Genomic DNA, 16463 nt, shown 5'->3' with positions numbered 1-16463 from the left:
TGGCTTGGAGGCTTGTAGCATAAGCATATGCACACTTGTATACAGCCTCTCTCTTCAAGTGTCTCTGGCACTTGCATTTTGACCTGTGGTGCTTTGGCCTTTCTGACTGCTATCCTGTCCCCCTGCACTCCTAATGCCCAATTCTACACCTCCCCTGTTTAAATATTCTTTAATTTTATCTCCTACATCCCAGAAGATTTGTTCCAAATCAGATCCTCCTCGGCCACTGTTGACTTTCCAATCTCAATCAGTTTAAAAGCTGCTTTGGCATCTTTCAATTTTAAACACCAATAGTCTGTTTCCATCCCGGTTTAAGTGGAGGTCGTCCTCCCCCCCTTTTTTTTCTTTTTACAAATTTGGCTTGTCCAGAAGGTTCCCCAGTGCCTGAAAAATTCCAAACCCCTCCTCCCAAGCCCATCATCTCAACCATGCTTTGCGACTAAAATGCTGCACCTGTCTAGCTGACCCCATATGTTGAACTGGTAAGATTTCAGAGTTACCTTGGACGTCCTGGCTTTCAGCATCCTACTCAGCAACTAAATTTTGCTTCCAGGACCTCATAACTACACTTCCCTATGTAACTGGTACCAACCATCCACCACAGCCACTGACTTCTCCCCAAGCACTATCTAATAGGCTACCTAGGCAACGGGCAACAACAAGAACATTTTCAACTATTTATGGTCTTAACAATCAAATCACTCACTACCAGGATCCGTCCAGCCCTCAGAGAAGTATCCTTGGCATAAGAGGATAGCTGTTTGTCCTCCAAGAAATGAGTCCCTTCTAAGGGAATGTTTCGCTCTGCTTCCAAGATGGAATATGTACATGTGTCATGGGGGTATGAGGGGGAAATGGGGCTTTATTAAGCCTTATGGGAATCTCTTCACATATGAGTACTGTGCTGATGATGGACAAGAGCAGGGCTTTTTTTCAGTGGGAACTCAGTTTTGGCACCTCTCAGGTGGGTGCCATTGACATTCTAAGAGAACAAGGGAGGTGTTCATGGTGAGTTCTGGCACCTGTTTTTTTTTTAGGACAGGATCAGTTCTTAACTATCAACAGAACTTATGTAACTTCACCGGTTGAAAACAGCAAGAATGCTAAAATAGAAAATGTAATTTGCTGTTTCAATAGTTAGGAATTAAACAAAAACTTAAATGTACCCCTTAAACAGCTTATATAGAATTAGAAGCAGCTGCTTCAAGGGCATAGTTTCACATTAGGTATAAATTTTGTGTAATACTAAAACCAGGCAGCTGAACTGTCAATAGGATAAAAACAGATTACAGAGATCTATGAAAAAAACAGTTGAAGAACTAGAGTATTTGCTTTAGGGTACATAATCACCTTTGTCATCAGTGCAGAATTAACAATGGAATTAGATACTCACCATTGCCATCATTGCTGAATATGCAGTGTACAAAGGGTCATTTTCCAATTTGCTGTAAGAAAGTGGAAGTATTATTAAAACAGCTTCTGAAGAGGACTTAAAAGCCAGTAGTTATAACATATGTGAGCTGCAGTTCCAATAATCATCAAAGCAGAGAGACTTTCATTTTCTTGCAATCCCATGATACGATCTTACAACCCTATAAGGTTAGGAACTTTGTCAAATTCTTTGTTAAAACATATATTTACCATGTGCATTCACAACTGAATACATCTGTGTACCTCACAAGAGTGGAATTTATTTATCCGCTATTGTACTCTAAAAGTGCTTGCAAGCAGCCAGAGATTTCAACCATGAATTTTCTATGGTGCTGATGATTATCTGTGATCGTATCAGGTATGAAATTGACTTCCCACAAGAGGATTTTGAGAAGGTTGTAATCTCACTGTTAAACAGGCATACTTCTTAAAAGTTTTAACGTCGACTTACTTTCTACTCTTTAATCTTATTTAAGATTAACACCATTTAAAAGTGGCACAGTAACACCCACACCTAACAATAATAGCTTCCCACATATCTTCCCACACACTACTCAAAAAAGGACCATCATTTCCCCTCTAGTTAACAGAAATCTCCACTGTCATCTCCAGCACTATAGCAATGGGCTAACTATGTGGAACATCCAAACAAATGGAGCAGTTCCCTGATGGATCGTGTTCTTATTTTTGTTTTTAAACAAATCAAACTGTTTCTGGAAGTGGGGGGGCGACTTAGGGTGCAGAAAAGATGGTGGGTCTATATAGCGTTGAATAAAGTGCAGTTACCTTCGTTCGGTTAGAGCATTCCGGCTGAAATGAAGAATGATCTGATGAAGAGGATCAGGATGTTTTTCAGTTTCTTCCTCCTCCTCCTCACTTTTTTGCGGGGGAGTCTGTGCAATAATTATATTGGGTACATGAGTAATAAAAGAAATGCAATGAAATGCAATAAACCTTTTGCAAACCAACCATCTTGAGTCACAAGATCTTCTCTAACATAACACCAGTACATTTATAAATGTTTTTGAACAAAGTATATAAAGAAACGTAACTAGTTATAGGAAAACACTTGATGAGATGCCCATTATTATTCAGGCGTCTGATTTGTTCTGTCTGGCCTGCCTAGATACCCCTGGAACCCAACAGGTGCTACTGATGGCACATCAGTTCTATGGCTCATGATTCCGTGATTTCTGAAGTCTATGCAGCATGACTGGGCCTTCTTTGTCAACCCTACAGAGTCATCTGAGATGGATGGTGGCGGGAGCAATTTATTCTGTGCAGAATGCAGCTGTCTCTGAGCCCTTAGATGCTGTCGCTTTTCATGAGAATTACACTTTCTTCAGAGCATATGAAGCATATCACATACCTAGGTCAGACAAATGAAGTGCGTAGCCCATTTCTGTCTCTGCTTGCCATGATGCATGGTTTTATGTACAACCATCCACACAACCTCTTACAAGAAACACAGTAATATAATCTCTCTCATGCAAATCCTATTGCTTGTTCAATACCTCTGACAACTCAACTGTAAAAGCATCAAAGCCAATCTCCAAAAGACAATCCTATGTACAATATTTTCCACCACGCTAAATAACCTATGGGTGGGTTCTTAGCACTATTAAGTCATCGCTCTTCCACAGTAAACTTCAAACAGAATTGCAACTGACTTTCCAGGCAACTGCAGCTATTGCAATTTCCCTATATGTTCATCCTGCTATGTTCTGCCAACTCCCATTGAATATCCGTTGTGGATGTGGAAGAGAAGATTTAAAAAGCTGTTTGTGTGAATTGGGAGTTGGGTGGGTAATTCTAAGAAATACTTTGAAAATTAAAAACATTTATTTATTTAGCATTATGTACTTACCTAATTTGAGCGTGAGTGTTCATTGCTATTAATGCAATTTCCAAAAAATGTTTGTTTCGGACTGGAATTATAGACTGGAAATATTAATTCTACAAAAAATGCTAAAACTGCAGAGGCTAGAAATACGTTTTTCTTTTTAAAATCAATGCTGTAGTGTTATAGCACTGCACCATATTTTTGCTGCCATTTTAGTATTTTTTTTAAAAAAGTCATAAAAGGATTTTAGTACTAATTTAAGAAGTGATTTAAAAATTGAGGGGATTATAAAATGTTGCCCACTACACTGGCGGAGGAAGAGGGGGTGGGGGGAGCGCACTGCCCCCGGCAGCGCGATCCCGGTGGGGTTCCATCGTGGCTGCCCCCCATCCGCACTGGGTGCCCCACCCCCAGGACATGTGCCCTGCCCCTGGGACGTGCGCCAGCCCTGCCCCCACCTGCTCTCCGCCCCCGGTGCCGGAGCATGAAGCTCCGCCACTGGCCCACTACAAAGAGATAGATGAGATATGATAGTTTCACCTGCCTGATAACTTTACTATCCATGTCAAAACCACATCTCTTTAAAAGATGGAAAAGCAGCATCTACACTCGCAAGTATTGCACTGCTTTTCTATTCCTCTAAAAAGCACCCAGACTTTCTGTAGTGAGAAAAGAAAAAGGCGGAAGGAGCACTAGGAAAATTACAAGCAGATGATGATGTTATGAGGAGCCCTGTAAAATGTGAAAGAATGCAAAATGGTAGTCCCTCATTCAATGCTTAATGTGGATGCAGCTTATATCAGGGACAGCTGAAATGCACTTTTATTTTAAGAGAAAAGGAATATTTTAGGTCAGTAAACTTTTCCCACAGTGATAGGTTAATACCACTTCATATCAACTCTTGAAATGTTTACAAACTAATAGAGGTAATTAACTAATAAAACTATTACTTGGTTTCTCCACTGCATTCATGTGATGGAAACCTCTATTAATGATAGTTAGGGGAACGAATCATTTTACATGTACACAGAAATAAAACAATAATTAAATCACTTCTTAGGTTGTCAGTTAAAAAGAAGACATCTGAAACTGTCTGAAGCTTAGAAATACATGAACATAGTTATCTTAATTAGAAGTAAGTTCTATTAAAAGGTGAAGTAGAAGCACAAATAATTCCAATTTTAATATATGGAAAGAAACTTTTGTTGCTTAATACTGTCATACAAGTTTATAGTTCATTAGAATACCACTCTATTAGAGTATCAGGAGAAAGCCAAATTAACTTGTATAACAGCTTAGAAATGTTAAAATAAAAAGGAGGGTTATGCAATAACCAAAATCCAAACCACAAAGAAGCATTAGTTGTGTTAAGCCTTCAAAGAAAATGCTAATTAAAACATAGGAATTGCCAAGCTGAACAAAGCAGAACAATGATAAGTTTTAGTTCAAACTATATATTTTTTAAAATAAAAAAGCAATTTCGGATATTGGCATAAGCCATAGCTGTGTCCATGGATGCACAGAATATATCAGTGTTATACTGCACAGCTTGGCTATTTCTTTCTGATACCTTATATATTTAAGAACATTAACTCTGGCGTAGGAAAAGAGTGATACACATTTTAATATAGATAGATACAGATATAAATATATAGTTAGATAATATGGATCAATGTGGGCATTTGAAACCGGGACCAGCCATATCTGTACTTACAGCCAAATCCTGAACTAGTTTCTCCTCAAAGGAATATTCCTCTGTTTCTATCCAATATTTCTGATAACCATGGAGGAACAGGTTAATAGAGCGGTGCCTGGGAGGGGGGGTGAAAGTGAGATCAAGAGGGATAAACGGAATACAGTATAAAAGCTTATGCGGTTAATGATTAGTAAGCATATGGATTTTGTACAATTGTGTTCCTCTGATTGGTCAGTAAATATTTTTTTTAAAACCCAGATCATTTTTTGTCTGTTACTATGGTATTTATTTTTGTGTTTTTATATTGTAAACTGCCCTGTGATCGATCCTTGGACGGTGATATAAAAACAATAATAAAATAAATAAGCAATTTCCCCAATGTTTGACGGAAATGGTGCTGTGGGTAAAACCTCAGCGCCTAGGACTTGCCAATCGCATGGTCAGCGGTTCGAATCCCCGCAGCAGGGTGCGCTCCCGTCGTTCGGTCCCAGCGCCTGCCAACCTAGCAGTTCGAAAGCACCCCCGGGTGCAAGTAGATAAATAGGGACCGCTTACCAGCGGGAAGGTAAACGGCGTTCTGTGTGCTGCGCTGGCTCGCCAGATGCAGCTTGTCACGCTGGCCACGTGACCCGGAAGTGTCTGCGGACAGCGCTGGCTCCCGGCCTCTAGAGTGAGATGAGCGCACAACCCTAGAGTCTGTCAGGGCAGGGGTACCTTTACCTTTACTTTAAGTTACATAGAATGTAACTTACAGTAGATATACAGAGTATGGGAAAAAAGCTTTCATATCTTCACATTCCATTGCAGATTCTACTGCACATACAACAGAATCTAAATAACCTCAGAGCACTTGGGGTGTGTGGTGTGGTTTGTTCTACAATTTGTTGGGTTTAAAGTCTCTTTTTCCACTGTTGCCTTAAGTTATGAAAGGACTGGTTGTAGAAATATGGAGAAGACCTCCTGTTGGGTCTTTTGTAATCTCTCTTGTGAGTGAGCAACACCTTAAATTTGAGTCTGGATTCAACCAGAAAGTCCTTCAGAGCTTCATCTGGGCTGAGCAGAAGAGGTCTGAAGAACCGGCAGAAGTTCAGCCAAGAACTGATGAAGAAGAGGGAAACAGAATGAAAAGAAAAAACTGGAGAGCAGCATAAGGCGAGGTGGCAGGATGTGCTTCGGGGGAAAAACAACAGAATGACCGCTCTCCACTTCAAATGGGGGGGCGCTTTTTGTGTGGTCGCGCGCAGCCCCCTGGCCCTACACGATCCCCAGCAAGTCAGACTGGCTTTGCCTCCCCAAGCTGGGTACCTGGAGGTTCCTGCCTAACCTCAGACAGTTAACCAATCCCAGCTGGGGAGGTGTTGCCAGGGGAGTTGACCAGGTAGGATTAGGACCGCCCTGCACACACAATGAGGGCGGAACTTACCTGGGAGCTCTCAGCTGGCTCCCCAGAATCCTTTAGTCTATCTTCCCTAAATGGGTGGGGGCGTCAAGTGGTGACCCACGTCCCCCCTGCGGTGGTGATCCCAGTGTTCCCATTAAAGGGGTTTTGTTGAGGGGAGTCACTGGCCATACGCCATTAGGTTGTCAGTGCGTTGCGGCGAAATGGGGGGGCAGGCTCTCTGCTTAAACATACGTTTTCCAGAGCCAGCTGAATCCCCACACAGTTTGTATAACCCTAATATTCCCCTGAGGGTCTTCGCCTGGCCATGCAATAAAGGCAAAGTGAAGAGGAATAAAACACAGCTATGGGTTGAGGGAGGATCTTCGCCTGGCCATGCAATAAAGGCAAAGTGAAGAGGAATAAAACACAGCTATGGGTTGAGGGAGGAAAGACACAGACTAAGCTATCTATGCTATTTAAGGTCTAAAGTAGGTAAAAGGAGTGAAAAAGAAAAAAAGAAAAAAAAACTGAGATCAGTGGGAGCTAATGGCAACTGGCTGCCAAAGGCAGGGACAGAACTGCACTATGGGAGCCCTACGTCCCAAACGGTTGCTGCTTGCCTTCAACCAAGGGGGTAGAGACCTCAACCCATCCTACTGACCTGGAACTGGGAATAGGGGAATGTGTTGCAGCTTGTTCTTCCTGGACTTTGGTGACGCATCACTGGTGATCCATGGGTCAATAAGGATCAAAGGGTGCCACCAAAGAGATGAAACATTGTGCGGCCTGGTCCCTCTTCCACCTGCAGTGAGGATGGGAAAACTAGGGCCTTTGAAGCGCCAGCCTCAATCCTCATAAAGAGCCTCTCAGCCCTTCTAGGAAGTGTCAGAGGCAGAGTGGGGAAATAACTCAAAATAAAGGAAGAGAGAAAGAAAAGCATGTAAGAAGAAGCCCGCTTGTGAATTGGGCTCATATGTGCTCCAGATTTGCATGGCCGGTTGCCTCATCAGGCAGAGCCTCATGAAGCAGAGCCAGTTTAGGAAACTGGTGCTCCTCCAAAAGGAAGTGAAGATTGATTAGCTCAGCATGTGTGCTTCAGTAGGGGATGTCATCCCAAAGGTACTACTGACTATCTTCTAGGAACCTCTGGAGAACAATACTTTTTAAAGAAACACTCACAGCAAATACAACTTAAGCACTGTCATTTTTAGGAAACACATAACACATTGAATATGAACCTTTCATTTGTTATTGCATACAATAAATTGTTATTTAATTCATTTCTTGTGCTTCACTGCCAGAATTTCTACTATTTTTTTCAACTTGGACTGACCAATCAGAATCCCTTATTAAATTGTACAAACTCATTGTATGACATCATATCATGGCTGGGAAGGAGTAGGTGTGTGCGTAAGCAAGAGGCTCTCCATTACATTACCGTTAATGTGAGTATGAGCCTGTCATATTGAGTTTTTTCATGTACTTTTTCCAGCCATACACGTTGGAAGGTGCTCAAGTAGAAATTGCTAATTTTGTGTCTGAAGAAAAGCATATAGGTTTCAACTAACAATAAAAACACAATTTAATTATAGTAAAGCAATTAAGAGCAAAGGTTATCTAAATATGTAAAATATATTAATAATTTTACATCTCATTTTATGTTAATAGTTTTGCATCTCATCTCATTCTATATGGCCATGATTATATTAAAAATAATGACGACAATCCTAAGTATTAGGATTCTTCTTAAATACAAAGGTTCAGTTCTTCAAATGTCACACTCAAATACAGATATTCATATTCATAACATAGCAAGTCCATACAGTTTGCAGTCCACCATGCCAAAATTGTATGCATAAGCGGGGATATCCCATTGTCACGAAGGGTAGTCACAAATAATTCCATATATTATTGGGACTCTTGTTCCCCATCTCTGCTGTTACTCAAATTGTGTCCTTCATTTTTAAAATATTGTGTAGATGTCAACAGAAATTAGAGAGTGAGACTGAAATCATACAGTTATGCCTACTTAATCCATAAAAGCAATGCCTTAGATTCAAAGAAATGCTGAGGAAATTAATGTTAAGGATTTATCTGCCATTCTGCAGCCTCCTACAGCCTCCAAAATCCATTCTGGAGGATCAGATATGCCTCCTGAGCAAGATGAGATGAGGTGTGTGCAGCTGTTGAGGAGAGAATACGCTTTCATTCTTTTTTTAAAAAAAGATTTACTATCACAAGGAACTAAACAGCAGTACACATCCTAAATTATGAAAACAGTCAAGGCCAGTCAAACAATCATAGGTCCAAACACAAAAAAAGAGAGATGCAGGTATATCTCGGTGGACTGCAAAATTTTGACCAGAGGTTTGCATTAACATCAATAAAGCTTCAGCAATCCTGAAATATACTGTTAAACCATTTTCGGACTGCTCCCTCGCCCCACCAATAAATACCGTATTTTTTGCTCTATAAGACTCACTTTTCCCTCCTAAAAAGTAAGGGGAAATGTGTGTGCGTCTTATGGAGCGAATGCAGGCTGCACAGCTATCCCAGAAGCCAGAACAGCAAGAGGGATTGCTGCTTTCACTGCGCAGCGATCCCTCTTGCTGTTCTGGCTTCTGAGATTCAGAATATTTTTTTCCTTGTTTTCCTCCTCCAAAAACTAGGTGCGTCTTGTGGTCTGGTGCGTCTTATAGAGCGAAAAATACGGTAATCAAATATTGAGTTCTCCATTTCCCAAGGCAACCTGGAAGCTAAAATAAGAAAAATGCAAGAAATGTATAATTAACATATTACTGATTGTGGTTCAAAGAGAATGGACTGCGTAACACTTGCATAACTATCAGGTCTATTTGAAATAATTTCTAAGTGGTTTCCTAAAAGGATCTTGGGCATCATTCCCCTAGGTGCAGCACAAAGAGCTGAATATGTGGGAGAGGATATTCTTAAGCCCCAACCCTTTTACTGACAGACACAGAGCTGTATGTCCTGCCATTATGTGCAAAAGGGAAGGATAAGTAGCTCCAACAGTACAATCCTATGCACGCCTGCTCAGAAGTAAGTTCCATATAGTTCAGTGGGCTAACTCCCAAATAAGTGGGTAAAATATTGCAGCCTGGCAATTCAAAAATATATGAATGGCTACCCAAAAGCAGGCCCACTGAGTTCAACATGACCCACTTCCAGGTACATTTGCTTAGGATTGCAGTTCACCGTTTTAAAACAGCTGGGGACTGCAAAGGATTAAAAAATGATATATAAGTTCACCAAATACAAGACTTTCAGATATTCAGAAAAGCAATGAAAAGGTAATGAAATGTAATAGAAATGTATTTTTGCAGTGCTAGTTGAGGTTAGAATTAATTTTGGATCCTAGTGTGCTATTAGAATACTGTTAAGACTGCTTTACAAAATGCTTCTGCGAGTCTTGTGTTCTATCTATTTCCATTTGAAACAGAATTAAGGATTAGAGCATCTCTTTTACAAAGACATATGATGCTCTTCTAATATGGCTCAACAGGAAACTTTAAGAAACTGGTTGAACTTTCAATACCGTGTCACAGAAAGCATGTCAGGTAAGAACACCCACTGTTCTGAAGCGCAATAGCAAGAGTCTCATGTAAAAAGAAAAATTAAAAGTTATGTACCTTGGCAGATTATACAACGGTGCCATCCTGAAACAAGCCACAACAGCTCTTTTACGTTGTTTTGACAAGAGTTTGTGCCAAACTGCTTTCTTTGATCTTAATGGTTGCTCAACCTATGGAAAAACACTATTGTAAATAACAACTCCAGTTCAGCTGATGCCATCTGTAAGTTGACAATGGTAGAAAATACACGGTGTGTGTGTGTATACACACACACACACATGCATGCATGCACAAAACACACAAGATTAAACCTAACCTCACACTGGAGAGAAAATCACATCAAGCCAAATGTTTGGCAAAACAGAAGAATCTTTAGGGTTCATCTGAAAGCCATAATAGATGGAGACAATTTACCTCTCTAGGGACTGAATTCTGATCTATCTTTCCCAGGAAAAACTGCAGGGGACACACCACCCAGAGATGTGCAAAAATACTCCTAAACAGGAGGCTAAAGGCAGAGCTGGATCCAGGAGTATCCATATATTGAAAACCTGGGGTTGTATCCTCTGCACTCACTGCACCTGTGGCATCACTTGTAGGACTTCCCATTCCTGTGCGTCACACAAATTTGTCCTGGGTCCCCCTCCCACCCTTCCAGAGCCGATTTGGAGGGCACACAAGGGAGGAAATAAAGTTCCATTGCGTGAGCAGAAATCATTCCATGAACACAATAAGTTCGTGGATACAATGCCTTGTCTTTCAACAGAAGTGCAGCCCATCCAGAACAAGCTGAGCTTTCCCAAAGTTATAAATGTTGACATTAGAACTGTCTAGTTGTCACCCCTGTATCTACCTTCTGAGGCCCTTCTTTGTGAGGTCTGGAGGGTGGCAACATGAGAACAGGCCTTCTCCGCAGTGGCTCCCCGTCTATGGAAGGCTCTCCCCAAGGAAGTTTGCTTGGTGCCTTCATTATACACCTTTAGGCACCAGGCAAAAAACGTTAACTAGGCCCTTGGTTGATCTGATGTGACATCCATGCCCTTTTAAACATGTTTTTTTTGGGGGGGGGTGTTTATTAGGTTGTTTTTATTTTGATTATATGTATTTGGGCTTTTATGTTTATCTTTTCCATGAACCACCCTGAGACCTCCAGGTATAGGGCGGTATATAAATTCAATAAATAATAATAATAATAATAATAATAATAATAATAATAATAATGTTTCCGAGCACAATTCAAAGTGTTGGTCTGACCTTTAAAGCTCTAAACAGCCTCGGTCCTGTATACCTGAAGGAGCATCTCCACCCCCATCATCCAGCCCGGAAACTGAGGTCCAGCGCTGAGGGCCTTCTGGCGGTTCCCTCGCTGCGAGAAGTGAGGTTACAGGGAACCAGGTAGAGGGCCTTCTCGGTAGTAGCGCCTGCCCTTTGGAACACCCTCCCAGCAGATGTCAAGGCAATAAACAACTATTTTACTTTTAAAAGACAACTGAAGGCAGCCCTGTTTAGGGAAGTTTTTAATGTCTGATGCTGTATTGTTTTTAATATTTGGTTGGAAGGCGCCCAGAGTGGCTGGGGAAACCCAGCCAGATGGGCGGGGTATAAATAATATATTATTATTATTATTATTGTTGTTGTTGTTGTTGTTGTTGTTGTTACCCTGTAAGCTAAGTCAGTAGTATTACCCTTCATATTGCAGACAGGGGCTAAGGCTGAGAGTAGCTTATGTAAGTCCAGCTACTGAATACATGTCAGAAGCTAGATCTGAACCAGGGACTCCCCAATTTGAAACACAGTCTCTGTTATAATATATGTGCTTAGCTAAGAACTCCATGTTCTGCTGTGAAAATATATAGCTGATAGGTGAGGTCCCTTTCACCTGTTCCAGATGATACACAGCTGCTGAGATCCTTTGCACACGCTGCACTATTTTCTCAGGATCAACAGGTTCATCAGCTTTCAAGACATCCTTGTACAAATTCAACTGCCATTTCACAGCTGGGTCATCTGACTGCAAATAACACATACGATCTTGTATCAAAAATGTTTAAAAATACTTAGCAGACTTATTTAAATAAACATTTGAGGGGGAAATAAATAAAATGCCCCACTCTTACATAGCAATCCTATACTTCAATTATGTCAGGCCTGGGGGCATGGGGATATGATTGCCATATCTTATACTCACTCAGCCTAAAAGATTAGGAAAAGCATGCCACTGGGAAAATTCCAAAATCAGCTCTAACCCCACCCTACCCCACTAAAAGATAAGCAGAAAATTGTGATCCAAAGGTTAGAGCAAATAATAGTGTTTTTGCCAGGAGCATAAAGGAGAAGTAAAGCTGTGTATATATCATCTGCATATTACTGACAATGTACTACAAAACTCTAGATGACCTGACCAGCAATTTCATGTAAATATTAAACACAATGGTGGATAAAATCGAATCCGGTACTTAAGGCTCCACAGTGCTGAACCAAACTCCCCAAGCACCACCCTCTGAAAACAGTCATCCCGGTAGGACTGCAACCCTCATAAAGCAGTGCCACCCACTCCCAACTCAGACAGCTTCTCCAGAAGAATACCATCGTCAATGGTATCAGAAGACACTGACAGATCAAGGAAGATCACTAGGGACACACTCCCTAGAGGTGATCACACAGGGCAACAAAGGCAGTTTCTATACCAAAAGCGCAGAGGTGTGCCTGCTAAATCCTATAGCCCTCATAGCCTGCATAACTTAAGCAAAAGATTGCCTTGTTAAACATCTAAATGTTTTAAAACTTTGCCTAATGCTAAAAAACGTTTCATCTGACAGACCTTTTTGAACATTACCTTCTCCTGCAAATGCAAATTATTGCGTAAATGCTCCTTCACCTCTTCTTCTGTGTCTTTCTGCATACAAATATAAGCATATATTAATCTGTGCCATAATAAAAGTTGGACGAACTTATTAAATTATCTTTCTAGAAAGCAAATATCCTGGTGATGAGACAGCCCGCAACCATCTACAACTGGGCTGCAAAATTTTGCCAACAGAATAATTATATTGTAACCCAGAAGAGACAGGAGGATCCAATTTCCCTAGGGAAGGAGTGAAGATTGGGAGAGGCTGTGAGAAGCAGGGAGAGTTCTGAAACAGCTGGTGAGAAAGTCTTGTATGTTGATATTTGTGGATTTAGTAAGTGAATGTTTCTGACTGTTCTTCTTCCCAATTATTATCTATATGTTTTTTAAACACCAAATCTGGTCCATTTGTTTTCTTGGAATCCAATCTGGAAGAATAGCTGGAAAGCTGAAAACAGGATCCTAGACAGCTGCCTCCCATCAAGAAGCAACAGCAGGCAACACGTACATAGGATTCCGTGTGGAAAATGTGATAAGAACTGTAGGTGTGCAAAGCCAAATTCATTTTTTATGCTCATATCTGACCAATCCCTTATTCAATAAGGGTAACTGTTTGTTTCATAGAATCATAAAACCGCAGAGTTGGAAGGAACCACGAGGGTCATCTAGTCCAACCCCCTGCAATGAAGGAATCTTTTACCCAATTTGGGGCTTGAACCCATGACCCTTAGATTAAGAGTCTCATGCTCTAGCAACTGAGCTATGGCAAGCGTAAATGAAATATGTGTAGCTAATGTGAGATATTTCCTCAGTTCCCACAACTGGCCCCATTTTTCTTACATACATCTGATGATACGGGCTCTGGTCCAGGACAGCTTGGGTACTGTAAATTTGCTAGGATGCCTTTAAGATGCCATACAGGGCCGTATTTACCCAGAGGTGCACCCGGGCACCAAATTCTAGGGGGTGCCCACCGCTGAAGCCACCTAAGCTCTTAACTGCGAGCCATGGATGATTGGGGTCAATGGGTCATTTCCGTTCTCTTTTGCAAAACAGCTGCAGAACCAATGTATCCGGCGCTGCCCCCTAGTGGTGTCTTTCATTTTCGCATGATTGCAAAAATGGAAAGACAGAGTTATCGCTGCCATTTTTTTTTCATGTTAGTGGTTTTCGCTGCTCCCCTCCTTAAAAGCTCAACAACTTTGACATGCCCCCCCCCCAAAATTTGGGGGCGCTGGACGGATCTTTGTACCCTGGCGATGCATATGCTAAAGACGGCCCTGATGCCATACTATTCTATTTGTTATGACATATTCTATGCATACAGTAAATATAAGCATGCCATTGTGTCTTTAAGATCTATGAACAGCTTTCCAGTTCAGGCAATAAGTATTTAATCAGTCAAGTGCTTTGGCCTAGCATTCATTTTTCTAGATGCATTTGGACCAATGAATAAACCGGTTTGCCATATGGAAGGCTTGTTCATTTTTTCTCGCACTGTTGAGATGCAGGCGTTGCAGCGAGGGCATATCCTGATACTGCATAGCAACGTGTGCATTTTGAGAATCCTTGTATTAGAACAGGCATAGGCAAACTCGGCCCTCCAGATGTTTTGGGACTACAACTCCCACCATCCCTAGCTAACAGGACCAGTGGTCAGAGATGATGGGCATTGTAGGCCCAAAACATCTGGAGGGATGAGTTTGCCTATGCCTGTATTAGAATCACAATCCCCATGCGGTTGCTGGATTTTCAAAATTGAACACTCTTAACTGAGCAAAACTTCGACTTACACAGCTGTATCTGAACTTAGCAAGAGATATCAGTTCTTGATCTCCAGGCGTACACATATTCAGTCCAATGGGAAGCATTTTTTTAAGTGCAGCTACAATTAGAGAAGTCTGTATTGAATATAAATCCCCTCTACGTTTTGATTTCTTTCGTTCTTGATCATGACCTCCAGACTAAAAGGGAAGATACATACAAAATATATTGTGTAGTTATGTGATTCATTCATATTAAATAGTTATTTCCCCTAATTATCCAAGCAAAGCTAGACTTTTATATTGACATATTATATGTAATAGATATATATTTAATGGCTAAACTTGGGAAAATATAAGTGAACCAAAGAACTGCTGTGGAAAATACATATTATTTTAGTAGCACTTCATAATTTACTTCACCACAGAAAATCTAAGAATACACACGTTGTAATTTTCTACAATCTACACATCTCCAAAAACACATACATACACATACGAATAACATCTGAAACGGATAAAAGTTTTGACAATAAGCTTTGTACTTTTAGAAGACAGTGTGTGTTTCTAACATTCTGAGCATTCTATGCATATATGAAATGTATCTGTAATGCTGCTTTTAAAAAGGTCTCATGTTGCCTATATATGAATTCAATAAAGTCATAAGCCTATGAGTTTGTACACTAGAAAGCTACTTTTCATTAACTCCATTGTTGATAAAAAAAAAATCAGGTAAATGTATTAGACTACACTGTCAGCAGCTTCAGTCACCCAGAGCATAAGGAAAATGAGCCCTAGGAAAGAGACAGTAAACAGGTTGCACATCAACATAATATCTGTCCTATTCTATCCAAATAATGTAAAATAAAACTTTTTATTTAAGGCAGCAGATCAAAGCTCTGAGCAACAACAAGATCATCATTAACAGAATCATACTATGAACAAACTTACACTAAAAAGCCACACAAAAAATGTCCCCTTCCTGAATTCCATGCTTGAAATAGACTCTCACTGGCCACAGTGAGAATTTGGCACACACATGAATTCAGAGCTGGGCTCATAGCATTTCACTGCTACAAACAGCAGGCGCTTGCTATAAACCCTCCACATCTTATTGCCGCTGCAAATGAAAATTTAAGGCCCTGAGTAAACTGTACAAGCTTCTTATGCTGGTACAGTAAGAGCTGTTAGTACTGATTGTTTGCAAACAATTACCACCCGGTTTTTATTCTAGGAGAAAGAAAAGTCTAACAGTGCACGCACTTTGGGTAAATTGTTGCAAAGCTCTCATTTTTATGAAAACTACCAAAGCATCTAGCCATTCCTACATGTTTGGCAGTTCAGTTATGAACAAAAACATGATGTGGTGGTTTTCCTTCAGGGACCGACAATTGCATGAAGTATTTTGCCTCAAAGCTTTGCTTGTCAAAATGCCTTAGAAAAAGTTTTCTACAGTAGCAATGAAATAATGGCTCTATATTTAATGACATTAATTTGTACTCTACTTTGATAGCAGACAAACAAATGCCACAATGTATCACGGGGACCCAGTGGCGTCACTCGTCTGTTAATCAGGGGAGGTAACTGGTGTAACACAGGAGGTAAGTCAGTCCTAGTTTTTCATTCTTCTGTTCCTTGGAGGACAGGTTTCTCCAGAAAAGATTCCCCGTTAGCTACTTCAGTATGAGTGGGTAAGAATGTTTAACATAAACACAGTAAAGGGGGGGGGGGATACATTTTAAAAGTGAAGAAATGCTCCATTCTGTCTCTGCCACCAAATTTCAGTCTTTTAAAGTTGCTACTCAGTAAATCTCAATTTACAAAGCTAGAACTGGAAAGTCATAGAACATCATGCTCTGTTCATGACGGTAAGGAAGTGGGTTGTGCTTTAAAATTATCTGTTCATAT

At 40.7% G+C, this 16463-nt stretch overlaps 1 protein-coding gene across 1 annotated transcript in view; it reads right to left on the bottom strand.

Annotated features, from left to right (window-relative positions):
- RYR3 (ryanodine receptor 3) overlaps positions 1-16463 on the bottom strand; it is a 263782-nt gene that overhangs the window by 34624 nt on the left and 212695 nt on the right. Inside the window, exons 73-79 of the mRNA XM_080996165.1 lie at positions 14586-14756; positions 12781-12840; positions 11824-11955; positions 10002-10114; positions 4989-5085; positions 2218-2324; positions 1394-1445 (exon numbers count right to left, since the gene is read on the bottom strand). Of these exons, the coding sequence (XP_080852291.1) occupies positions 1394-1445; positions 2218-2324; positions 4989-5085; positions 10002-10114; positions 11824-11955; positions 12781-12840; positions 14586-14756 (732 nt within the window). The remainder of the gene's footprint in view (positions 1-1393; positions 1446-2217; positions 2325-4988; positions 5086-10001; positions 10115-11823; positions 11956-12780; positions 12841-14585; positions 14757-16463) is intronic.

Source organism: Podarcis pityusensis (assembly GCF_964106645.2).
Source record: "Podarcis pityusensis genome assembly, chromosome: 1".
Classification (NCBI taxonomy): Eukaryota; Metazoa; Chordata; class Lepidosauria; order Squamata; family Lacertidae; genus Podarcis; species Podarcis pityusensis.
This window is presented reverse-complemented; position numbering and strand designations above follow the sequence as displayed.